Raw genomic sequence first — 27,437 nt, 5'->3', positions numbered from 1 at the left:
TCGCGAAAGGTTTCACTAACAGCCTGACAATAGCAGAAATGTTTCTTATTTTACTTTTACCATTTGTATTGAATATCGGTATGCATGTGTGTTAAATATTGTAAACTTTAATATGTTAGGCTTATGTAGTTCATGAAATAAATTAATAGATGAATATAGTTTAGATTTAAGAACTGTCAATTTATTGGCTTTGTAGAGTACTTAATTAAATTCCAGGAGGTTCTGGATTCAAATTGGTAGTCAAGTAGGTATTAAAAATCTTGTATCAACCTATTGTTGGAATCGAAAATCAAAATAATTATTTAATATGCATTATGCGTAATGGGTAAAAATGCATAAATAATTGTGGATCTTAACTATCCAAGTCCAATAGTTTAGTAAGAGGTCATGCACATGTGCAGAAGAATTCTTTGATATATTATAATCATCGATATATTCATTCAACCATTCTATATATATCTTATAAAAAAAGCAAGTTTCTGTTAAATTCACATTCATTTATCTTGCGGATTTAAAAAAAGGTGTTAAGACTGTTTAAATTTCTAATTATCTGCGCGTCTTCATTTTTCTTTCCGCAAAACCCACCTACAAAGTATTAGAAATCTTAAAAATTTTTAGGTAATGAAATCGGTTCATTCATTAAGTTATGAAGTGACCAAGGGAAATAGAAATTCATTTAAATATATTACCTATATTTATATTTTAGATAATACTACTTAGAGTATAGATACTTTGATTTTTGATATTCGTGACTCTATGATCGTATGTATTATATGACTGGTTTATGGCTTTATACGTGGGAATCATAAATAATATTTTGTAACAAGTTGATGTCCCTCGTTCCACGTGACTCGTTAGCCCATTAGAATATCTTATGGCGATATTAATTAAATTCATCACATTTGTTTCCTTTTTATTATATCATATCTATACTATTATATAAAGCTGAAGAGTTTGTTTGTTTGTTTGTTTGAACGCGCTAATCTCAGGAACTACTCGTCCAAACTGAAAAAATATTTTTGCGTTGGATAGCCCTATGTTCGTGGAGTGCTATAGGCTATATATCATTACGCTATACCCAATAGGAGCGGAGCAGCAATGCCTAATCTCAGGAACTATCGGTCCGAACTGAAAAAATCTTTTTGAGTTGGATAGTCCTTTGTTCGTGGAGTACTATAGGCTATATATCATCACGCTATACCCAATAGGAGCGGAGCAGTAATGGCTAATCTCAGGAACTACCGGTCCAAAATGAAAAATTATTTTTGCGTTGGATAGCCTTTTGTTCGTGGAGTGCTATAGGCTATATATCATCACGCTATACCCAATAGGAGCAGAGCAGTAATGGCTAATCTCAGGAACTACCGGTTCGAACTAAAAAAATCATTTTGTATTGGATAGCCCTTTGTTCGTGAAGTGCTATAGGCTATATATCATCACGCTATGACCAATAGGAGCAGAGCAGTAACGGCTAATCTCAGGAACTACCGGTTCGAACTAAAAAATCATTTTTATTGGATAGCCCTTTGTTCGTGAAGTGCTATAGGCTATATATCATCACGCTATGACCAATAGGAGCAGAGCAGTAACGGCTAATCTCAGAAACTAGGAGTTTGAACTGAATAATTCCTTTTGTGTTGGATAGCCCTCTGTCCCTGGAATGCTATAGGCTATATATATCATAACGCTATGCCCAATAGGAGCGGAGCAGTAATCGCTAATCTCAGGAACTACCGGTTCGAACTAAAAAAAACATTTTGTATTGGATAGCCCTTTGTTCGTGAAGTGCTATAGGCTATATATCATCACGCTATGATCAATAGGAGCAGAGCAGTAACGGCTAATCTCAGGAACTACCGGTTCGAACTAAAAAAATCATTTTGTATTGGATAGCCCTTTGTTCGTGAAGTGCTATAGGCTATATATCATCACGCTATGATCAATAGGAGCAGAGCAGTAACGGCTAATCTCAGGAACTACCGGTTCGAACTAAAAAATCATTTTGTATTGGATAGCCCTTTGTTCGTGAAGTGCTATAGGCTATATATCATCACGCTATGACCAATAGGAGCAGAGCAGTAACGGCTAATCTCAGGAACTACCGGTTCGAACTGAAAAAATATTTTTGTGTTGGATAGCACTTTGTTCCTGGAGTGCTATAGGTTATATATCGTCACGCTATGACCAATAGGAGCGGAGCAGTAATGAAACATGATGCAAAAACGGGGACAATTTATTAGTTTTGAGAGCTTCTGTTGCGTGCGCTGCGTAAACGGTTAAAGTTATGCAACAATAATGTATGACGGGATTGTTCCTCTTAAAAAGTTCTACAAAAATATATCATAAAACAAAGTCCCCGCTGCATCGGTCTCCCGAACGTGTTAAACTCAAAAACTACCCAACATATTAGGATAAAATTTGGTATGGAGACAGTTTGAGACCCTGGGAAGAACATAGGCTCCCGGGAAAATATATAGCGTGACTTTTATAACGGAAAACTTTAGCCCGAAAAACTTTATAACGCGGGCGGAGCCGCAGGCAAAAGCTAGTAAACGATAAAAATAAAACGTAATATCACGCTATATGAACTGAATAATGTTTGCTGGTGGTTAGATATATTTTATATCCGCCCGGATAGCGACCACCGTGCACAAGGTGTTAAAACACGGGATCAGCCTGTGTACATCCGGTTCGAACAGGTCGGCATAATTGTGACGACTGCCAAAGGGTAATCGTCTCTCGTGAGTCGACATTCTATTGGATCACTCTACTTACCATCAGCTGCAGTGGGGACATTTGCCGTGCACGCATAAAACAAATATTTAATCGATTTTGTTTATTCTATTTTCACACTATATAAATACCTACTACATACATAGTCATACTGTATCCCCCTTATTCATAAACATTTTTATCTAAGGACGAAGTAAAGCTGTGACAACAAGCCTGTTTCTCAGTGCCCAACGGCACTGAGAAATAGACATAGGGCCGTTGTGATTGGTTATTATTGTTGTATTTCAATATTAGCCAATCACAACGGCCCTACGTCTACGCACTGCGAAGACTGCCATGCCGTCAGTACTGAGAAACAGACTTGTTATCACAGCCTTACTCGGTCGTTAGATAAAAAAGTCTATGAATAAGGGGGTATATGTTTGCTAGATTTATATGTACAAAAATGTAATTATAATAATTTCTGAACACTACTTAAACACTTTAAGGCACAATTAACAAATTAGTGAGTGAATCACTTCAGGCATGCAAATTAATACTTGAAGCGCTACCCTCTGTGGAAATGAAAGGTATGGTTTGCGAAGATTTAACTTCCGGAAATCTCGCGCGAAAGTAAAGTTACCATAATGCTTTTGAGTGACAATGGTAAATCCCCAGTCGAACTGGGGCGTTTGCGTTGAATTATGAAGTAGCTATACTATGGTGGCAGCTTGGGGTTCTTTCGGCAACGATATCTTGAATTGGAGCAGCACTATTAGGTATATTGCGATCATCCGTATTGCCTGAAAAATAATAAAAATATTGTTATTTCACTTTACAAACCATTTCCGAAACGTTTGAACCGATTTTGACTAGATTTTTTGGAAAGTTCCCAATACTAGTTTATCCTGGAAAAAAAAACTATTACGCTCACATTGACATACAAAATGTATTAAAAACAGGTTTTCATATGAATAAAGCTTTACTAAACTAGTTTGTTTCGCTATTTCATTTGATAGTTGTTTTATTACATTCGTACATTCTGTAGTTAAAATAAGTACAATAGATAAAAAAACGACATATTATTTTAAATTAATCAGTCACAGTAATTTGTATATTATTTCCAGCGATTATAAAAAAATATATTTTTTTAAAAGTATAAATTCAATGTTATTCTATAAGCTTCACGAAGCATTGCTTTGCTTAGATATTTAAAGGAGTTACTCAAATGATATAAAACAAGAGACCGTTCCCATTAGTCATAACAAGTTTCAGTCGCAGGCACTCCATTATCTCCTCTGTTCAATACCATTTTTTCTATAACAACTAAAGTAAAGTAAAGCTATGATCAAAGAAAGACCTGAGGCACTATATCCATCTTATCGATTAAGTATCAGCTATGAAGGACTTCTATACAATAAGTCATATAATGCAGTCGTATTTTGAAATACGCTATCACAGTTAGTTTCATTTACTGGTATTGGTACTCCGCTAATGCTTGATATTTATCTAAAATAATAAGCTTTTATCCTACTTTTATTTTATCAGTAATAATAATGAAGCAATACAGGTAGCCCGCTTGATAACGGTAGGGTAGGAGATTAACGCGTATTATAGATATGAGTTTGAATGAAGTATACTAAACACAGCGAAGAAAATTCACGACGCTTTATCCAAATGGGTGGAAGAGATCTTTAGACAGGTGCTTATATAGTTTTCCATAGAGCCCTCGACACTTATATACTTATTTTATTTAGCATCTACACTATTGAATATATTTGGCATCTACGCATGGCATAGCAATACTTATAGCATGGAAAACCTCTTTATTAAAATCAAAGCGTACACAATGTGGTTATGTAAAGGGATGGTAAGAAACATGATTTAAATTGTGGTTCTAACTATTAAAATAACATAGCTATTCATGCCCGTGTCTCCAAAGCGATGGGGAAAATATCTTAATACACAGCTAGATAGTGCAATAGAGTATTTAAATGAAACACAGAATGAAACTTTAGGAGCCGTGTTTACCTTAGATGTTTATAATCGACTTAGTCTGGAGCATTCGAATTTTAACTCGAACGCTCCACTAAATTCTAGCTGATTTTCAATGAATTTAAATTTCACATTACTAACAAATAGTTCAACGGCACTCAGTCCTTCCTCAGAAGAACTTTAATTTAAAATTGCATCTTGCTTATCCGCATACAAAAAATAAAAACTAAACCTTACAGATGTCAGAAGTTCTCTATTAACGTGCGCGTATCCCTTGAGGCTAACCACAGCCGGGTTCATCTCTATTGCTTGAATGAAGTGGTCGATCTGTATAGAAATATTAGATTTACGAATTACTAGAACATAAATATAATATGAATAACTGATTACGAATTACGATTAAATGTTTCTGAATTATTGTATCTTACCTCTTTCTGTGTGGGTCTATCAACCGCCAACACGTCTATAGACAACAATGTATCTTGAACTCCAGCTGCTACCTGTAACATATCTTTATAGAAGGTAATTGAAATGCCATTCTGATGGGTGATCAATGATCATTCATAATTATTAATACTGCTTCCTTCATGGCATCTATGGTTAATGGTCAGCGGAGCGCCAGCACAAGCTAATACATAATATTATATTAAAAATTAAGGAGCTACCTTCAATGTAGACTTATGAGAGCAATCAGCGAAGATAAACAGCAAAGTAGAGCAATATGCCGCGTCGACGATGAGACCCATCTCTTTGAAAGAGAACCCGAAGCCGTGGTCAACGATCTCCGACAGCGCTCCGTAAACAGCGATAGTTATGTTGAAGAACCTGTTCATGATGAAGACCAAGTATGATTAACTAAAATGTTTAATCCTCATAATTTCATGAAAAGAGCAAGGTCCGTTCTGTTCACGGAACTTGAATGTATAGGCAGACAGTATATCGCAAGCTTACAAGTTACAAGGTTCTATATTATTTTTTTTGCATAAATTGAATCATTACATAATTTTGTGATTTTTTTCAGTAACAATTTCCCATCATCCCATAATAAAAAAAGGAGAACTATGATTTTTCGTCTTTTTAAATTTTTACCAACATATATTTTTTTTTCTCATTACTCCGATATTTAAAAATTTAACAGAGGACCATGTAATTGTAAGCCAGCGATATATCTCAGTAATATCATAAGTGAGAAAGTTTGTGAAGATACTTCTCTATAGATTTGGATTAATTTTAGCGCATTGATAGATTGTCTTGAATTGTATAGGCTACTTTTTATCGCGGATTTTTCATGCGGACGAAGGACAAGTAACATCTAGTTATACATATGTAATCGTAGCATATACGTGGATGTATATAAGAGTTATCATACATGACTCAGGCATATTGTGTTGCTGTAGATTCGTCATCTTATTCAATCGCCCTTGTATGTTTGGGTCACGTATTCCACTGTCCCTTCGTAACGGTGCTGTGATTTGGGTGACGTAGTTTACTTTAAGTCGACCCCTTTCAATACCTCTATATTAGGGTTATGCACACGTTTTTTTATTTATCTTCAACTAATATCTGTTTGTGACTCCGTCAGCGCAGAAAACTTTACTGCAATGAAATTCCTACCGTAAATTTTAAAATGTGGTCTAGATATTGATCTTAATCCATCGGTTTGACAAATTTCATCAAAACACATTCGAGATTAATGCGAGATTAGATGTTAAAAATCTTCAAAAACTTTCAGATAAGTATATAATAAGAAGGACATTCTTCACGAGTGTAAGCAACATATACCCGTAATGTAATGAGTTATAGTATACGCATCTTATTGTGTTATACTACAACTCAATACATATTGCTTTTCATTTTTTTTGTACAAATTTATACCTGATTTTTACTCTGCACTACTTTCTAAAATATTACTCGGTGGATAATTGGTTATGTAATTATTAAGTTGCTTATACTAATAATAATAGTTACCTAATTGATATTATCCAAAAATGTATATAATTATTATAGACTTCGTGCTTTATATATATATAGACAATAAATTATATAAACCGCTACCGACTTAACGCAAACTTAATGTTAATCCTCACGAAAACTTCCTGAAGAACCGCGATAAGATACGTTAAATATTAACAAGAACGTTAACTATCATTTTACTATCAGGGCGTGCTTTAATTGAAGTTGAAGCTATTAATTCTATCAGGCACTTCAAAGGAAATTTGTTTGATGCACTTTTAGCAATGACTCCTCGATTCTTGGGAATTCGTGGGTAGTGAAAGGCATTATTGATTAATTAGCAACTAAGTGGCCCAAACGTGCCAATTGCTAAAATACGGAGTCAGTTTTAATTAACAAACCAGCCTGATCTAGACTATGTAATCGTGACTTATCATCCCATAATGCAATATGGATTCAGCAATAATAATATCGTCAAGCCATGTGAGCAATATGAGGGTTATTGCACTAATAAAACCGAGTTGATACAAACACGCAACTGAATCGATTCAATCGCGCGTTTAGACTCGCTATAAAAAACAAAAATGAGAGCTGCATTGGCATCGCGCACTATGGCGTGAACGAAAATAATTAATTTTAGCTTGATCTATATGTCCTCATATAGTTAATATACGTATATTCTAATTATTGGCGATCGTAAAAAAGGTAATTACTAATAAAATAAACTTGAATATAGGTGTGTACGACAGTCTATTGTTTTCGAATATGGAGATAGAGCTTTGGGACTGTCGAATGAAAAAAATCTTACAAATACCAACTCAATGTCTCTCTGACGGTAACTGGTTGTTAATTAAACAATTGTACTACCCAAGTCAACTTGAGGGCCCTTCAGGGCAGTGCGAACTTTGGGGTGTCCGCTTAATTTAATGCAGGTATGAGCCAAGAGGGAACCAGACGACTTCTGCTACTGAGATTAGCTCTACAACTTGACAGTTTGTCTTCATCTTCTTAAAATCGGAGTGCTTTATACATAAATTCCATATCGTTGTGTAAAATGTATTCTGTTAACTTACATAAATAAGCAGTATGTAGAATAAGTCCGTGCATATGCATTTCCAAGTGACTGAAGCAATTCTGAAAGATTGAGCCACAGAAATCGGTACCGCGATATTAACTTGGCCGAACATTCCCGCTCTACATCCTGCAAGCAAAATAGAACGTAACAAGCATAAACTTATTATAAGATTGGATTTTATAGCTTTGGAAACTGAGTAAACAGATTAATGTCTTTGCCTAAAATGTTAAAAGTAATTTGACGCTGTACACATTTTTTGGATTATGATATAAGAATTTTTCTAAACAAATTTAGAGTTTATAAGCAGTTTGTTACACGAGCAACCGATATTATAGGATTAAAACAAGTTAGAAGAATTGTTTCTGACGTTTAAATATATTTACAATAATATTCTGTAACTTTGCTGTATGGCGAATGGTACGAAAATGTATGTCTTCATTGCAATGCCTATTGCGCATTATTAATTATGGAACCTTAAAGTTCTCATTAGCACACAAGACATATATAATATAGTAGCTAAACATATTAACTAGTGTCATTTTGTAATCTTCATGTAATGATATAACTATTTTTTTTTTAAACTGTGAAAATAAATGTAAACAATTTACCCTGCGGAAGCTTTCAGCAAGACTTTGCGATGCAATTTTAATAGCTTTGCAGTTGATGTACCAGAGTGCACAGTTCATGTTGATCATGATAATTATGTGATAGTAGGCCATCGTGTGTCTCAGCAGGAAGCCGTCGAGAAGGGCGCACAAACTCAGGAGAAAGCACACGGCAAGAAGCAAACATCCCACGCTTATGATAACGATTGACGTTTTCAAATTTGGAAATTGAAGATTCTCCCCGGTCACTCGATAGTACCTAACCTACAAAATTACATAATTATTTATAATTTTGCAAAATCTACAAATTATGAAATATCTAAGTTACGATAGAAATACGTGAAAGCACCAAACTAGCTTAGATATTAACAGATATTTGTTCGACCTATTAGTTGTAGCTTCGGTTCCGCATAGCCTTTGGCTGACTGTCACTTTTTGTTAGAGATTGCTACAATGTTTCTATGATGTCCTAAATTACTCAGATATAAAGATTCTTTCGGAGTCGTGTCTTTGGTATAATATTAATGTAGCCCGGTTATCACACACAGTTAAAATACTTTTTCATAACACATTAAACATTTATATACGAATATTATATTCTTTATATTAGCTAAACAAATTTACAGATAGGAATTTAGATGTAGCTTCTTTCTAATATAAAGTATCTAGGTACTAAATTGAAAAAAAATCAATAAGTTATTATCATAGGTTTTATCGAATGAACGATGTCACTGCTTTATAATACAATCACATAGTTAAAATGATTGAGCAATGCCAATACGAACATTTAATTCGAATGAATAACAATATTAATCTACATTTTATTGAGAGAAAGAAAGAAATGTTACATATATAAGTTGCTTTTATGCTTTGATTTTTATTCAGGACTTCTAAACCTGTTTAAAGTATAAACTGATTTATGAATGTTAAGCACTACTAAAAATTAAATAAATAAATCTGACCATTTCAATAAGACATGGTAAATAATTAAAAAGTTATTTTAAGTCTTATGACTCTTAAAATCCTAAGGTAGAGATTTAGCAAATCGGAATTAAAATTATGAAACTAAACAAGTACATAGCTACAGACAATAATGTAGTACTCTTATGCAGGAAAAAAATAAAACATAACACGATAGATGTTACATTTTTATAAAATAAGTATATTTTTAACTAATATAGAATAAATTTTTAGCCTCACACACTAAAACACTTACCTTTATACCCCTAGCAAATTTACCTGAAATTTTCCCCAATTAGTCTTATAAACAGCAACTTGGTTAGCAACTCCCCAACCGACGAAAGGTATCCAAAAATGTGGGACGAGAAACACGACGAACAAAATAGCATAAATGTAGTCATCGAAGCGTTGGATTGAACGCAAAATCATTAAACGCTCATAGCCGACCACTAAAACGACTGCGGTGGCTGCTATATAAAAGCAAATTGCGTACATCGTTGCAGAGGATTTCCAGCTGAAGGTGATCGTACCTGCATGAAAGTTAAATATAATTAATTTAAGTCTAGTACCTATCGTCATTCCTAATAACAGTTAACGTTTGCAATGCAACGCTATGCCGACTTAAAAATAATAATAGGCCTTAGAATCTAGATAGGTAGAGTTATAGTAGGTGCAGCGCAAACGTCATACCGGTGGTATAAAGAATATAATGACTACTTTATAGATTGGTCAAACGGATACGATTTTCATGTCTTAGATTTTGTACACGGTCAACGAAGTGATGTATACTAACGTCCGGGCATGGCCCTTAATAGGTTTATATTTCATTCAAGGCAATTAACGGCTCACCAACCTTTCAATTACTGGAACACACTGAGGATTTCTGTGAAATTATGTTACATACACCCTACGGGCAGCGGTGATCTACTATGAGGGAGCCCACGTATACCAGTAGGTACACACCTTTACTAAACTGAGAAGCAGTTTATCTGCTTGGTCCCTTTTAATGGTGGGTCTCGTGTTGATATTTGAAGCGATGTTTTTTCTAACTTACCTGGCCTCGATCTAGTAATAGGCATGACAGCAAGTGCCCGAAACAGAACCAACAAAAGTTTGTGATCGCGATAAAACTGATCGTGGATTTCACACGTGTCGCCATCTTGTGAGTTAAGCAAGTCTCTTTGTTCTTGTTCCTAAGAGAAAAGAAATCTATTTGTACAGGTAGTATTCCCAGTGAGTCTTCTTCCTTATACTTATTTAATCTGGACTGTTACCTCTAAGTTTTATATAAGATAATTTTTAAGACTATCTTGAAAATTAGAGCACAAAACACAGTGTAACACAATATTGTGTGTGATATGTAAGACAGATTCTCAATTTAAAATTATGAGAAATCGTATAAAAGACGCATTTGGTCTGTTTTTTCAATTCAGCAATTGAGTAGTTAGTAAATATGTTTAACTATTCTGCAACCCACCCTCAACCCCACACCAGTGGACTCTACTATAGAGTCAGAACAACTTACTTTTTCAAACGTTAGTTTACTCACTTTTTCAAACGTGTAACAAAAAGGATTTCGCTTGAATTTGATAATCGATCACCGCTTTTTACTCTCAGACTCGAGTCCAACAGAGAAAAAATCTCCAGGACGAAACCCATGACCACCCGAGTATCACAAATTTTACGAGTTGATTCTACAAAATCATCCTCAAAGGCTCTTCATTTCGTATGCACTAAGCATGTTCTACACAATGTACCTACTTTTGAAGTTTACTAAGAATATCAAGAATACTCACATAATCTCGTTGCGTTCTATCATACACAGTTTTTTTATTTTGAACATATTTCATTTCGTTTTCAAACATACTGTTATTGATTCCTTCGTCGAACAGGTGATCTGGTATCATCATCATACTGAAAATCGAGAACGGCGCAAGACTTAGAAGTGAGACGATGAAGAAAGTTCAAGTCGAAATGGCGTGATGGGAATTTAATGGTCCCCTTGAAACATGCTATGACATTATCGTGCCGTTAAGTAAACAATGTAGGTAAACTTCGTTAAATTTTATGTCAAATTACGAAGTCGTTCATTGCATATCAATTACTACGCAAGGGGGACTATTATAGAATTGCTTGTAAAATTCATAGCAGTGACCTTCCTCTAGCATAAAGCCATTATAAATATTAAAAACATAACCTTGTTTATAAACATTTATATCGCTGACTCACTATTACAACGTTCTATGTTATTTTTTACACCTAGGTGTATATATATATATTCTAAATCACATGATTCTATGTCACTTTTAGATATCATTTTCAATAGTTCTCAATGATAAATAAAAGAGGAACCATAATATGTTATCATCGAATGACATTGTTGTCGCCATAAATATTCTAAATAATTTTTTTCAAACATAAATAAAAACGTAAGACCTGGTAATAGTGAGCCAGCGACATTCTGGAAGGTTTTTTAAGAGGATTTTTTTATTTTAATAATTATACGGCCAATTATTGAAAGGTCTTACCGTGGAAGTGAGCGTCCACCCGCCTCATACAGTAACAAAATGCTACAAAATGGATGCTCACCAATATTAATTTTCTTAAAAATTGGTTAATATTTACAAAGCACCTTTATTCTGAATGCTAGTATAGTCTTACTATACTTATATTTAAAAGTTCGCTTCAAAATAAAAACAAACTGTATTGTCTAGTATCATATAATACAAAAATATCACAGATTTATTTTCACATTATATGTACAGATGATTATAATATTTACATCTCTGGAAAACAATAAATTATTTATTAAGACAGTTTAGAAGGTAGAACAAAATAACTAGCATTAGTGATCATTGTTACATGTGTAACAATAAGCAAAAATAATATTCCATTTATACTCTTATGGTCTAAATCCCGTGTTCTATTCTCGCCAAAATAAAATTATATAGCTAATAAGTAATTTACTCAATATCCCTGCAAAGCAGGACTGTCTTAGAAAACATTTTCTGCCATTTTATATATTTATCATACTGTTTTATTTTTTATAGTATTAGATAACACAAAATAAATATTAAACATTGGTCTAGAGTTGTAAAATTTAGGTCACAATTCTGTTCTTGAATGAATTAACAAATATTAACATTAATTCATTATATCATTTATTAAATTTACGCTAATCAATTGCAATATTTTTACTTTTGATTCAACTAATTGTTTCACTCAAAACAACTATATATAGAAAATAACATTTAGGAAATAAAAGCTGTTATAACATAACTTAATTATTGTAAAATGCTGCTGTGGCGATGACAAGATTTGCCAAATCTTAAGACTTCAGCTTTTCAAGTTGAGCCAGGATGTCTCTGTCGGCGTCGGTGGTTGATTGACCTATTTTGTTGCGGGAAACCGAAGGGGCGTTGGCCATCTGTAAAAATATTAATTAAAATCAGTAGAATAAACAACATTATCGACGCCATTATATCAGAAAGGACAATGCATACTATTAATAGTATGTGAGCTACCTCTCCAGAGAGGCCACTTCTGTGTGAGAATCTGTCTTGGTAATAACTACCACTGCCTAATTTTTATGTTAAGTAGCCGTATATAAACAGTTTTGTTTGATTAGAAGGATATGTTTTTTGTGAAATACATCAACTTTATCATAATATCATATCATACATTTTTTTCTATTTGGAATTATAAAAAATTATATTTGTCTAAAAATACAAATGCATTAAAAAAGGGAATCATCCTGTGATAACGGGGCTCAAGATTATTAGGTATTTAAAGTGAGGAATATTGTCACAATACATGCCATGTCCAGCAAATATTATTTTTAGGGGCCTAAGCTTATGGTTAAAAAGGGTTACTACCTTTCCACTGACTTCAATGCCAATTTCATCAAGCACTTGGTTAACAATTCCTTCAGTTTCTTCCTCATCACCAGATTCATCCATGATGTCATCAAGAGTGTCTGAAACTGCATTAAATATTCATTTAAAAACAATTTGTATACTTGTGAAAATCATGCTAATTGTAGACATATTTAGATGTAGAACATAAGTCAAGCTCTGAAGTATTCCAATATTATACTTTTATAAACAATTATTCACTAACTAATTGCAATCACAATACTTCTTAATAATATAGAACATAAATAAAATATACTTTTCCATACAATTAAAAATTTTGCATTTAACATCTAAAAAATCAACCTGTACATATACTGACTGATTGACAACCTTAATAAATGACTAGTGTAGCTAAATATGTATACTCACTCATCTCATCTGTCATATCCATTTTAGCATTGGCTTGTTTAAAGGCCTCCATGTCTTTTGCGATTTGGTGTGGATTCATGACTTTGTTCATGTTGCCCATTGTCTTGGCCGTGGTGCCCATCGCACCAGCTATAGCTATGTTTGCACCCATCGCCTTGTTGTGGATTTGTACACTTGAAATCTATAATATAAGTAGTGACAAAAAATTTATTATGCAGTTGTTTTAAGAATATTAATATACTTTTATTGTAAGAAAGCTCACTAATAATAGTCCAAACATATTAAATACATATAAAAATTAAATGTGGTTCTAATTTGTATAATACTATTAATAAAATATTTATGTAATTTTTTATCATACTTTTCTTTGCTTTAAAATTAAACAAATAATAATCTACATCTGATTAATAAAAAGTGTAAACCTTACCTTACTGTTAGCTGAATAAATTCTATTCTTTTGTTTTCTTAACTGAACTAACTGTTTTGCTAATATTTTACAACCATCATTGTTGCCCTCCTTTGCCATCTTCTTTATTTCCATTTCCTATAATTAGGTAATCAATGTACTTAAGGCGATACCTCAAGGTCCATTTTCATACATTTTGTTTCACCTTTAATCTGGGTAACTAAACAAGTATTGGCAAGTAAAGAATTTAAATTCACGTCTAGTTAGTGATTAGTTCTCGCAGTTGAAAGAAAAACGTAAAAATAATTAATAATCATGGATATTTCGGCATTTAAAATTTAATATGACGAAATTTTAAAGGCAGAAATATCCATGATTATTAATTATTTTTACGTTTTTCTTTCAACTGCGAGAACTAATCACTAACTAGACGTGAATTTAAATTCTTTACTTGCCAATACTTGTTTAGTTACCCAGATTAAAGGTGAAACAAAATGTATGAAAATGGACCTTGAGGTATCGCCTTAAACATTCATAAATACCTATACATTCAAACTAAATACAATTTAGTTAAGGATTATTCAGTTGAGGCATTCATTGTCACAACATTTTTAAAATTTTTTTAGAAATTTGTTATGTTATATATTTGTATGTTGAAACTTATATTTTTATAAGTAGCTTAACAATGTCACATCCCTTCTCAGGGATACAATACTAGTTATACTTATTTTTTAAACAATACATTTCTGTATAGTGAGTGTGCCACTTACAAGTTTCTTCTCTTCTCTTTCAAGGGCTGCTTTATCTCTTTCCAAATCTCTGCCAGCTTTGCGCAGCTCACGGTCATTTTCCCTTTGTATTTCTAGAAACAGTCAGAATAACTCTATGTATAACAATTTCTGAAACTATGGATTATGAATCCTAATAGATAAATTGCTACCTTAAACTAGGCCTACCCCAGCTCATAATCTCAAAACAATGTTAACATCATATGACATAGCATTGAAAAAAACATATTAATGTTATTAAGATTGGACATCAAGACTATTATGAAATTTTAAAATAAGTCAGGTAATTGCAAATGCCTTGGAAATTTGTAATGGAAAAACTAACATCGTTAGCAGCCCTATATATGAGAAATGAAAATGTCTTCCTTAAAAATTTAAATGTGTAATCTCAGAAAAGAGCATAAAACATAAGGAATTTCAACTCACAACAGTACACTGGAAAATTTCAGAATAGTTGGGTGAAAATTAATAAGATATACGTACAGTATATAAAAATAGTAATTTGTTGAGCAATCTAACATCGTAATGTGTGAGTCATTATTTGTTGTGTAGGTACACCATATAAACAACCGTGTGCCCATGGCCAAGATTTTATTACCTTTAACTGTAGGAGCTTTCCTAAAGAAGTTCATTTTCACTGTATTCAATAAAATATACCTAATAATGATTTAAATGCTATTCGCAACAAATATTTTCAATATAAATCAACTCAAGAATTATGTTTACGATGAATTCTGACAAATGACACTTGACAGGCGCAACTGACAAGTGTCAACTGACATTTGAATTTTAACAATTGACAAATATTTTTTTTTACTACGTCATTTTTAAAAATAAAATTCAGTGGATATAACATGAATTGTTAATTAAGTTCGATACAGAAGTGTCTTTTTACAAAGTAATTCATAATAATAATGTAAATATTTTTATTACATGAATAAGAAGAAGCTATTACACAAAAGGGCGCTATACCGTCACTAAATTTATTTAAAAAAAAGGCGCCAAGTCCCGTTGCCAACAAACAAAAAGTATGTAAAAGTATAGGTAGTGCTCCAGAGAGTAATAGTGTTTTATGGCAAAGTGCCTGCTATTGATACCCCATTTAAAGCCCATAGGAGTAAATAAAACAGTTACTACCTAAATTAACTCATTACCAGGTTAATGTCGTTTACCATCAGGCGAGCAACTTGGTCGTCTCATCATTCTAGAAATAAAAATAAGTTCTTTGTTTTCTTCCCGCTCATAGCGCATGGCAATGTGGGATCTATTCGCCGTGTACTTACCTACTTTTCGCATAAACGACTTGCAGAAACAACTGATTGAATTTAACGATTGCCATTACTTGCCAGAAGGCAACTAGCAACCATAGACGCAGCTAGGTCAGAACTTCCCTATCCCAGGATGATAAGAAGCCCACCTTTTACTAGGTGCTAGTATTTTTAAATCCACCAAAAAGATCAGACTGAAATAAAAGTTCATTTAACGCATGTACAAGGATCCATTTAAATTCATTAAAAAGTTATAAAAAATTAAAATATGATCTGATACTACGCATATGAATTGTGCATAAACACAAAATACATCTCAATCATTCTAAGGATAATGTAGATTTTTAATTACACCATTGTTTGCTGTAATCAGGCCCATTCGGCCTCAGTCGCAAGTTACAGGATTAATTTTAACCTCTGCCTTAATGTCAGCCTGTTATCAAACAGTCTACATCTTACAGGTAGCCCATAAGTATGTTCTAACTACTAAGCAGGCCGTGCTCAACCATTTTTGTACGCGGGCCATAAAGTCGTCAAGTTTTGATGCCTCGGGTCACAAAGTAAATTAATGGATCTACTTCAGTGTCAATAAACATAACTAAAATACAGTTGTATGTATATTTATTTATTTAAAAAGTTTAGTTCATAGGTCAAGCGACCTTGGAAAAAATCTTTACTAACTAACTAATAGTGCGATGTCTTTAGTCAGATTGACCACTCGCAAAAGCTCGGCGGGCCGAAAGTAGAGTATAGCTATTCTAAGGACAAGTGTACATTTCGATCCCCTCATGATGTAAACTCCAAGAACAAATAACCATCTTGGATTTATTGTTTTGCAGTTAGATTTGGTTCCCCATTAGAAAATGGGGTTGGGATAGCTTGGGGTACTTAGAATTAGGTACATACAATAATATCCACGGCGCGGCGACATTTCGCCTGACGCAGGTGCTCACCGGGCATGGGTGCTTCGGGGAGTACCTGTGTCAGATAGTAGGCACGGAGGTTAGCGCCGTGTGTCACCATTGTGACAACTGCCCGCGGGATACGGCCCAACATACGTTGGAGTCTTGCCCAGCCTGGGACGATGAGCGCAGCGCTCTCGTGTCAGTCGTCGGAGGAGACCTCTCGCTGCCGGCCGTGGTCGCTTCCATGGTCGGCAGCCCGGAGGCCTGGCGTGCGGTGGCCCACTTCTGCGAGGTGGTCCTCTCGCAGAAGGAGAGTGCCGAGAGGGATCGAGAGGGAGGATCCCTCCCGCCGTCAGAGGAGACGTAGGAGGCGCCGGGTGGACGACTGACCGGCGTCTCCCGCCCTGTGGAATGGGGGCGTTTGGAGAATTCCACCACGGTATCCCCTGCCTGTCGTAAAGGCGACTAATAGGGGCCACGAAGGGGTCGTCGGCGGGCAGCAGGGGGCTGCCCGTCCTAGTGCGCATGCACTTTTCAGTGCGTGTAGTGCGTTCATCGCACACTATTCGGTTGACCCCGGGATGGACGGCAGCGTGTTGTTGGCCTCACGTTGCCGTAGACGCCGAGGGCGTCCTTCGGTGCGCAGGGCTTTTGAGCCCCCCATAGGAGACGGGCCGCAAGGCGGCACCGCGCAGGGGCGGTTGCGGTCGCAGACTAGACATTTCAACGTCAGAGGAAGCCCGCAGCCGTCCCTAATGCGCCGAAGAGGGCCACCGCGGAGTTTTAGTTGGTATGCCGTGCGTTGTACATAGGTTAGGGACTCGGCCCGGCGGTCGCCCGAAGGTCTACATCAATTCCGGGCGGCGCAACGTCGGGTCGTAAGGCACGGTGACCCCAACATAACCGCTCAGTCGCCCCCCGCGAAGACTGGGCGGTAGTACTAAGGGACTTTCTCCGCGACAACAAAACAAAAAAACACAAAAAAAAAAAAAAAAACAAAAACAAAAAAAAAAAAAAAAAAAAGGTACATACAATAATATGTCCCCTTTTTAAAGTCACTAACGTGGAAGTCTCGTATGTAGTATAAAGAAACACAAAGATTATTACAAATAAAATCTTTATTTTCGAGAGCAAAATCGAAATTGATGCATTAAGTCACTTCATTTTTATTAAAATTCATAAAATAAATAAGTACCTACCACGTGATTACAAAGAACAATTTGTAAGTAAGTACAAAAATAATTAAATAATAATTAAGTATGTTGATAATTAAGTCACAGTAATAACGCAATAACTTAGCAGTTGGAATACCTTCTTACTCTTCATGAAAAAGTTCATAATCATGTATCAAAAAACACTCATATAAGTAGTTTAGAATGCTTCAATTAAGAAAAATAACATTTTCTTATTACTTTAGGAAAAACCATAAACAAATTTGGCTCTGTTAAATTACGTAGCTATATCTTGTGATAAGTACTTTTATATATTTTTTAATTAATTCATTGCTGCATCCCATATAAAAGTGAAATATAAACGAATATATAATTTCTACGTAGGTAGGTATATGTATAGTAGGTAAAATAATTTCAATGATCCAATTTATATAAAAAGACATTTACATCGCTACTTATTATGTAGGCCGACAGCTATCTATCTAGAACATAAAACATTGATGACACAAGACCAACACAAATCCAATAAATAAGTCTTAATAATACAATTTCATAAATGGAAGTAATAATATAAAATGATATATTGTTGATATATGTCTTGGTGTAGTGGAAGTACGATTTCGGACGGACATAATTTGATGATATAAAAAATAATTGTCACTAAAAATATATTTTCAATGCTCCAGAAACTATAAGAGAATCACATCCAAAAATGTATTTGAACTTAAATTAAATGTAATTCAAACTACTGGTGAGAATGTAGGTTCACCACGACCAGTTTGGTCTGAATGGTCCAAAGTCCCATTTATCAGGCAGGCCGCGGTGGGTATCGTTGGCGAATTGACTTTCCGACCATTCAAATGGTTTCACTACATCTCTGTTGAGTAGCTCTAGTGTCTCTTGCTCGGCTTCTTCTTGTTGGTGCTTCACTAGGTCTCTGATCTCTATAGTATTGATGTTAGGTTTATTGTCGAATTCCTTTGTATAAATCGGGGCCAAGTTTCCTTTATTAATAAGCAGTTTTGTGGAATTTGTTTGCGTCTCCGTGTGTGGTGGACCCGATATCGCAACGAATTCCAGATTTGGTTTGTTTAGTGTGCCTGTAATAAAAAACATATTCCCCTATTACTTTCTATTCAGATTTAAAGCTTGTGTAATAGTTATAGTAGATCTACCTGTTAATTGGTTATTTCGTTAGGTTAGATTTAAGATAGGTATAAAAAATATGATATTATTTCTAAAATAATAGTGTGAAGTACACTAAAGAATGAACTTAATATATGTATTTAGTCGAATGAAGGATAATTTATATTAAAATCCTTAGGTAGGTGACTTGGCCAATATAAAAGTAATTGTATTTTAATACGTAATTACTCACCACAGATAATTTTAGTATCAATAACTCCATAGGGCTGTTTATGTTTGTTGACTATATCTCCTCGTACACCGACCACCGCCCAGTATCCGTTCTCAGCAACAACACATTCCAAATCATTTTCACATGCTTTGGCTTCATTTGTTTCGTTACTAGTTCTATATAAAGCCGTCATGTTATTCTGCCGCATAAGTTTTATGATGCTCTCTAAAGAGGTGGCATTTTTAAAGCCCCGTTTGAATATAACCGCTCGAGGCGATTCGGTCTCGGAAAACATATTTCCATGAAGAGCCTCCATTTTGCCAACGTGTGTTTTTTCTGCTATATTCTAAAAATAAAATAATTAAGTAAAGTTTCCTTTGTGTATAGTTGGTGAACTCTTGAATGTTCAATATGGTGAAATCGGTTACAAGAAATAAGAAAAAGATATATAAAGCCACTGCTTGTTCCAATATCTCCGGTATTTTAAATTGTAAGGTTAATTAGCTAAGTAAAACCCAAACATTAAGTAGAGCCAGGGAAACCCATTTTTTTTTAATCAATTTCCGAAACATCGAATTCGAATTATCTCCTTGTACATAAACATTCATAGTAATTTGAGCAACAAGAGACTATAAGTATTAAACCTACTTTGAAAAAGGGTAATCCGTACGTGGCCCAGTAGCCCTGTTCCAGGAACGTGTCGGAGATGTCGGCGGCGTGCGTCACTCCGGGCACCTGCTCGATCAGCTCCACCAAGCCTTTCGCGTGCCCGTTGTTCATGTGGTACACTGTGTGCTGTACGTTGCTAAAAATATAATTATCCACTAAATTAATCAATCAAATATCAATTAGTTTGATTTTTTTAAGGATTTTATGCTTCTTATTTTACGCCTAGTAGCAAGAGCTAATACATGTTTTACGTAATTCCACGCATTCATTTCGGCCCTATGCCCATTAAACAGATACTGATGAGTAAGAACTTTTACGTATTGATTCTAGACTTAAGAGCTACATAGACTAGATTCATCTCATCATAAACCTGAATGGCGATAGAGTTATTGATAGTACATTGTCTTATATTTTATTGTTTTCTGTTACCATTAACGATGGTAGGAAGGTCTATGGGCCATACACTTTATATAAATTATACGATAACTTACTTTTCGACACTTCTTTCAGTAACAATTTCATTTCGTTCATGCCCTGTTGGATGGTCGCGTGGCTTATACTCATGAAGACTATTGAATTTGGTGTAATCCACTATCAGCCACTGCTTAGAGCCCGTGCCAGAGTTGCTGTTAGCCAATATATGACCCCAAGAACTGACGTTTGATGCCAAATGATTTGCGGCTGTAATACGGGGACCTATGGGCACCTGAAAATAATTAAAGCTTATATAATTTGAACATTAACTAATATAGTTCTAATAAAAACTAAATATTAGCTCAGATGGTGATTTAACATGATATTATTATGATAAATTAATCACAATAATTGTAGCCTATTGCTTTTTCCTGTTAATTTAACGCAGCGCGTAACAATATTTCCTAAGTTGCAAATAACGATAAAATGGATAGCGTAAGTATCCACTTATTAATTACTTTCATTACTAAATGACGTTATATTGTACACTTAAATATATAATATTTTTATGTCGTTTTTAGAAGTGACCATGCATTATCCACGTAATAAAACAACTAATACACTCACTTATAATACATAATTCTTATTCATTAGTAAAGTGTTCACAACATTACAATTTAATACATACTTGTTCAGTAATGTTGACCTCTTTCCATATTTCATTATTGAAGTTTCGTAAAGCGGTTCCTGCTGCAGCCATCTCATGGTTTTTCCCTTTAATAATATAAAATTCGTCTTGGCTAGTTATTGAGCCGGGATATCCTGAGAAATCCACGAACGTACCAGGAACTAAATTGGTATCTTTTGATGTTAAATGGTAGTTCAATTTGTATCTCTTCAATATACGAGTCATTGTTGTGTAACTGAAATGGAATTTAGACAGTTTGACGTGATTGATTTAAATATTTGGAAGCGTGTTCTGAATCAATCTTCTAAATTGCGTTGATTCAAAATGTATTTGAATTCTTGTCTACTGATGTCGGCGATGTAAACACAATTATATTAAATGTTGATGAGATGGGGCGGTGAAATAGCCAAGAATGGCAATATTCAACCGTTATCAATTGAATTTTCTAGATGAATAACTCTTAGGACATTTGTAGGTATATATTTTATCAAACAAACAAAATAGAAACATAAAAAAATCTCATGAAATTGCATTAATTCTTGAGGCATATTGCAAAACATCATTTGTCAAACGTGTGTGATGACGCGCTGTCTTAAAATTTACCTAAGAGCATGGTGCTAATGAACATAAAAAAAAAAAACTAAATTTAACTACAAGGACGCGGTCACACCAAAAACTATTTGCAACTAGGTGAATGGCAATGATCTCGTAAGAGGGTGAACCCATTACGAACATATTGTATTAACTATATCTTATTTCGGGAAAAAACATTTTATATAGGTTCGATATTACTATTTGTTGAAACAATTATCACACACATAATTATTTTATGAAATAGGGTTATTTTTTCTTAAAAATGAGTTTTTCCTTCCCATAAGGATAGGTTGTGTAGCTTTGAGATGTCATTTAATTTGCCAGCTATTTGTCTCGATGATACAAAATGACCAAATTATAACTTCGAAATAAAACTAGAAGTATAACTAGTTTTCAAATTCTATCGCGGTTCTTTGTTTTTTAATTTGCTCCCGATGTTTTAAAGACTTCGTAGCCTTCATGCAGTCACAAAGCGGACTGAGGTAATTTGTAATTTTTCGTTATGTGCATAACAGTTTTAGTAGCTGGTAGCTTACTATCTGATGACATCCTTTGTATCAGATATATATGTTGTAAATATAATGAATACCTACATCTACAAAACCCACTAAGCCCAATTATTATTACTTTAGCAGTTAACAATAAAAAATACATACCGTCCAGCCGCATTATGAGCCAAATACAAGTTCTTCGTTGGTGTTCCATCTTCGGCTGTATCATTGACGATCCTCAGGAACGCGCTGGACACGTCAGGCAACAAGTCTATCGAGTCATCTAGCGAAATATTCAATTTAGGTTGAAGCTCCGTGACTTCTGCCACGGAGTTCAACCAGTACAGGTCCGATATGTCGGTGTCATATTCGCTCATGCTACGCTCAACTCCATACCTCCAGCCAGTGTTGATGCCATTGATTTGGGTGTAGTGTAGAGATACCTGAAAATAAATTACGTTAATACTTAAGATGAACTGCCAGATCTTGATTTTTCTGGATTTGTCAAAGAAACATTGAAAAATATGAAATTCAATAATATTCTAAATAAATTGGTAAATCGTAAAAACCGAAATAGCTATGTGAGAGCATGTTAATTGCTGTATTGACAAAGTACAACTATGTTTAAGTTTTGGTTATAGGATACCTATAATAAATTTAATTAAATAAATTAGTTTTTAAAGAGATGTTTGAAAAGTCCTACTCACATGATGCCAATAAGGATCACTGCCGCTGCGCTCCGCCGCGTAACTTTTCCATGTGTCGACAGATTTATCCAAAGCATCTTTAAGTTTATTGCACTGTTTTTCTAATGGCGTATTTTCGCACTTAGCCCTTATGGTATTCTCCAAGTGTGTATGTATTAGATACCATGTGAGTGCGCCTTCAACTATGCCAGCTGCATACGCTTGGATTTCATCGGGATAAGAGCCATCTGTCTCTACTTCCAAAAGAGACCAACTGCAAATCAAAAGTTAATTTAATTTATTATCAAGATTTTTATGGTATATTATTTTTTTCATGGACAGTCATGTAAATACTTGATTTATATATGGATACTATATACATGATAAAACAGTCGTTTACGCAATTCTTAAAAAAAGATGTATGACTTTTGAAGGTACATCTAATATTATGATATAATAATTATTTAAACGATAAAATTTTAGTAAAAATGCGATATTGTAATAATTATCATTAAGATAGAATTACGCGTAATACCAAAACAAAACATTTCGAAGTTGACGCTATTATCGCAGAATACAAAATTATTATTGTTATGTTAGTAATTTTAGGCATATAATCATGAAAAAAAGTACTTTAATTAATATAACAAGTTAACTCCTTTTTTGTCGCATATTTAACTTGCTTAAAAAAAACACGATAAGATTTCAAACAAAGAATTCTTATAATTTTATTCACTGGCATATTTTACGTATGCAAACAAATATAGTTAAGTATTTCAATTTTATTACTCACATATAATGTAGTATAACCGGTTTAATGCTACAATGATAGTTACCCTGTAGTATCAATGTCCATTCTAAAGTATGCACGCGCTACTCCTTTCGATATTTCCGCGAGTTCGTTGCTTTGGCCCCAATATTCAATACGATATCCAGTTTTCTCCGAATAAAACACTGTTGCTGCGTAGTTTCCATCTTCTTGGATTCTGGAAGCGAGTTATTGCCTTTGAGTATTTATGATTTGCACTCGATGATAAAGACTTGGGAATATATTAACGGAGCTGATAAGTTAATAGAAACATGTAGATACTGTCATTTGCAGTTTTGTATTGCAGTGTTTTGATACAGTTACCCTTGCGAACAATATTGTGTCTCATGAGATATCAAATTAATTAATCTAGAATGACTTGTAGAGGTGCAGAATACAAACCTTTCAATTTGTCCGACGAAGAGAGCCAATATAGCAAGTACGCCAAGTATTCCCAACACGTAAGAGCTTATTTTGGTCTGGAGCCAAGAGGCGCCGACCACTTTCAGAATCTTGCTCATTTTTATAGTACTACACTTATGACAATCTGTTATATATAAATAAACTATAAAATGAAGAATATGTTGAGGAACTTAATAACAATGAAGTGACAGTGCGTGTAGACGATTTTCTCCAACGGGAGAGTGACCATCAAAATGCGATGGTGTGTCCAGGTGTTTACGGTACCACTGATGATGCTCCGGACGCTGGGCTCGGAGACGGCATTGGACAGTTGTACTCTGTCTTTTATTGTTATGCGATATTTTTTCACCAGATTATCACTTTCTTTCCCTTTAACTCTGTAACAAACAAAAATGACTATTCATATGCCGCTCCCTAAAAAGTAAATGTTGACGTATTTTAGCTTTATATATATTTAAATATGCTTATTATATCGCTACGTACACAGCCGACGTAAATCGATTAAGGCGACAAAACCACAAATATTAAGAACAAGTTAAAGATGATGATATTGCCTATTGACGCAAGTAATTACGCAAACAACAGAAAATAAAATATATATTTCAAATTTATAATGATTAGTCACTTTCTTTTTAATATTTCGTAAGGAACAGAAAAAACATCAAAGTATTGGGTTATCATTCAATTTGTAGAAAATTTCAAAACACCTATAAAAACTTTTAGACTCGCATTTAACCACATATTAAATATTACTAATTTCAAAACATAAAGTCACACGCACTCTATTAGCACGTCTGAAAATCAAGCTCACAACGTAAACAGATAAACTAATGGAATATTACCGATAACTAAATTATGGTGCTCCAAAAGAATTTTATTAAACATACATTTTCCCAAACACAATCACAGGAGCGTTTTGTTTCACTTCTGGATAAAACGAGAAGTGTAGGTGTACGGTTAGGGAGTTCTCACAATAACTGGAAAGTATTCATCGGTAGTCAGGTAGATATACGGTGTTATCACCGTACAAATAAATGATACTCTAATAATGTTTAAGGATTGCGCTCTCGCGTTATCTATACGTATGTAATTACACTTACTGAAATAGAAATTGATATCAAATGTAATTATTTTCCTTTCTTTTTTGTTTGTAAATTACAATGTTGCATTTGTCGTTCTTTTGTCTAAAAACGTGCAATACAATGCTTTTTATGTAACTAAGTTAAAAAAAATTACGACCAAAAACCTTTGTGATTACTGTATTATAAACTTAATTATATACTGAATTATAAATAATTGTAACTAAGTACAATTCTATCGTTTAAATAATTATTAAAGAAATATGCTCTACGTATGTGGATTTCGATATTAAATTTAACTCGAAAGACGTATAGCAAATATAAAACAATTCCTTTCAATTTTCAGTTTATAAAAACACAAATAAACCTGTACAAATACATAGACCCCAATTGAATTACGTATTTAATACTTAAATAAGCACATGAATTACTTATCTTAAGTCTTCGAAATACATAAAGCAAATATTAAGATCCGATAATTTTATTTTTTGAACTGTCTGAGGACAAATCTAGGTAAAAAGATTTTTTTAATGGTAAAAATTAACCGGCATCTAAAATTCAATACAAAGGTCAAAGATATTCAATATACCCGATGTACTGTATAAAGTTACTCACAACCTTATTTAGGTTAAAGCCTTCAAATATAGGTTTGTCTTAGTATGATAAATTCAAATAAACAAATCTATAAATAATTGTTGACCATCTGCAAAATATATTTCACAGTGTAAGCAAAAAGGCGGCTGATTGCGCTATCAGAACTAAGAGTTGGGTGTATAGTGCATCGCAACGCACCGAACCTGATATCATACACAACGTACCTAACACTTACACGTGGAGCTTAGACAATCACCTAACAACTATCCATCAGCTGTAGATCGACACTGTTTCTAAGCAATTAACACTCTACGATCTACATCAGTACTCAACCTTCTTTATACGAATCACAAGATGTCTTACGAACGTAAATTTATTGACCAGCTAAGTTCTTAAAACGTAATTAATTTAAAATGCTTTTATTTTTATAAGTTTAGCTATCGGCTCAGATGATCTTGAGAAAAGTTTGTCTAGAGTTAATGAAATTCTTGTGAAAGTCAAATTGGCCACTTTCAAAGCTTTAGCGGGCCAAAATGAAGAAACCCGATGTGACGGGCCGCAGGTTGAAATAGCTGCTTTTATATGAAAGGATTATTAGAAACAGGATTGCTAGAATAACAATGAAGCACATAGATCAAATACAAAAATATCTCAATTAAATTTGTGTTTTATAGGTTAAGGTTAATATTTAGTTAGGTACCAAGGAAAAATAAAAGCTTTATTTTTCCTTGGCACCTAAGTCCATCAAAAGGTTGCCTGGAAGTAATCGTCAATTGCGATAGGACCGCCATTTGTACTTCCTCTTATTTAGCTTATTTTCTATTGTATATTTAATTTTCCTCTTTGTCTTGATGTACAGTAAACAGTTTAAAATATTATTTTATTTGCAAACCTACTCTTATATAAAATAACATAAAAATCTGTTTAAAGTAAAAAAGAAAGGTACGTAAAATATCGTGAAACAATATTTATATATTGCCAAATCATTCGACCCCTAAGTGTCTGATAATCGTCACTTCTTCACTATCGCGACCGAGTGAATATCACGTGTGGATTATACCAAATAAGTAGATACCTTTTTTTCTTTCTAATAAATGAACAGCATTTTACCGTTTTTTAAGTTAATAAAAGAACAAATTCAATTTAAAGATATTTTTAGCCTATTTTAGTACTATAATCAAAAATTATTCAGACCCTTCGTGGATTTTTGCTGTACACCTAGTAATATAGCTTAAATATACATTAGCAATTAATATAAAAAAAAGGTTAAAATAAGTGAGTTGCTTGAAGGTTGAAGCTGTTACAATATTAATACGCCGAACAACTCTTATCGTTGACAATGGACAATGGACTAAACCTGTTGCATTTAATGACAAATGTAAAGTACCATTCAATGAAGATGAAACAAAATGTCAGGGTTTTAGAGAATCTTAAATGGTCATTATAAATCGTACATATTTCAAATAAGATCAACCAACGCTTAGACTTTGTATCCATTTCTAGATATGAAAA

General features: G+C 33.9%; 3 protein-coding genes across 4 annotated transcripts; all 3 read right to left on the bottom strand.

The window, feature by feature from the left end:
* Positions 1 to 3,080: 3,080 nt before the first annotated feature.
* On the bottom strand, positions 3,081 to 11,428 carry LOC115439964 (gustatory and odorant receptor 22). The gene is made up of 9 exons (XM_030164068.2): positions 11,097 to 11,428; positions 10,355 to 10,493; positions 9,580 to 9,830; positions 8,344 to 8,604; positions 7,734 to 7,861; positions 5,373 to 5,532; positions 5,136 to 5,207; positions 4,945 to 5,034; positions 3,081 to 3,515 (listed from the first exon to the last, which is right to left on the bottom strand). The coding sequence occupies exons 1-9, from the start codon at positions 11,211 to 11,213 to the stop codon at positions 3,426 to 3,428; spliced, it is 1,308 nt and encodes a 435-aa protein (XP_030019928.2). The 5' UTR covers positions 11,214 to 11,428; the 3' UTR covers positions 3,081 to 3,425.
* Positions 11,429 to 12,006: 578 nt separating this feature from the next.
* On the bottom strand, positions 12,007 to 15,565 carry LOC119189343 (charged multivesicular body protein 2b-like). Its single transcript, XM_037438628.1, has 6 exons — positions 15,376 to 15,565; positions 14,760 to 14,851; positions 14,011 to 14,127; positions 13,584 to 13,764; positions 13,176 to 13,282; positions 12,007 to 12,727 (listed from the first exon to the last, which is right to left on the bottom strand). The coding sequence occupies exons 1-6, from the start codon at positions 15,407 to 15,409 to the stop codon at positions 12,629 to 12,631; spliced, it is 630 nt and encodes a 209-aa protein (XP_037294525.1). The 5' UTR covers positions 15,410 to 15,565; the 3' UTR covers positions 12,007 to 12,628.
* A 2,485-nt stretch (positions 15,566 to 18,050) lies between these two features.
* LOC115440274 (putative phospholipase B-like lamina ancestor) lies at positions 18,051 to 25,236 on the bottom strand. Of its 2 annotated transcripts, none has more exons than XM_030164516.2 (10): positions 25,095 to 25,236; positions 24,232 to 24,629; positions 23,858 to 24,007; positions 23,043 to 23,295; positions 22,501 to 22,778; positions 21,251 to 21,485; positions 20,640 to 20,854; positions 20,128 to 20,284; positions 19,501 to 19,825; positions 18,051 to 19,222 (listed from the first exon to the last, which is right to left on the bottom strand). In XM_030164516.2, the coding sequence occupies exons 2-10, from the start codon at positions 24,348 to 24,350 to the stop codon at positions 18,888 to 18,890; spliced, it is 2,067 nt and encodes a 688-aa protein (XP_030020376.2). In that variant the 5' UTR covers positions 24,351 to 24,629; positions 25,095 to 25,236; the 3' UTR covers positions 18,051 to 18,887. The 2 variants fall into 2 exon arrangements, with proteins under 2 accessions (XP_030020376.2, XP_030020383.2); XM_030164523.2 differs by having other exon boundaries at positions 18,615 to 19,222; positions 25,140 to 25,204.
* Positions 25,237 to 27,437: the final 2,201 nt, after the last annotated feature.

This window comes from Manduca sexta, chromosome 14 (assembly GCF_014839805.1).
Source record: "Manduca sexta isolate Smith_Timp_Sample1 chromosome 14, JHU_Msex_v1.0, whole genome shotgun sequence".
NCBI lineage: Eukaryota > Metazoa > Arthropoda > Insecta > Lepidoptera > Sphingidae > Manduca > Manduca sexta.
This window is presented reverse-complemented; position numbering and strand designations above follow the sequence as displayed.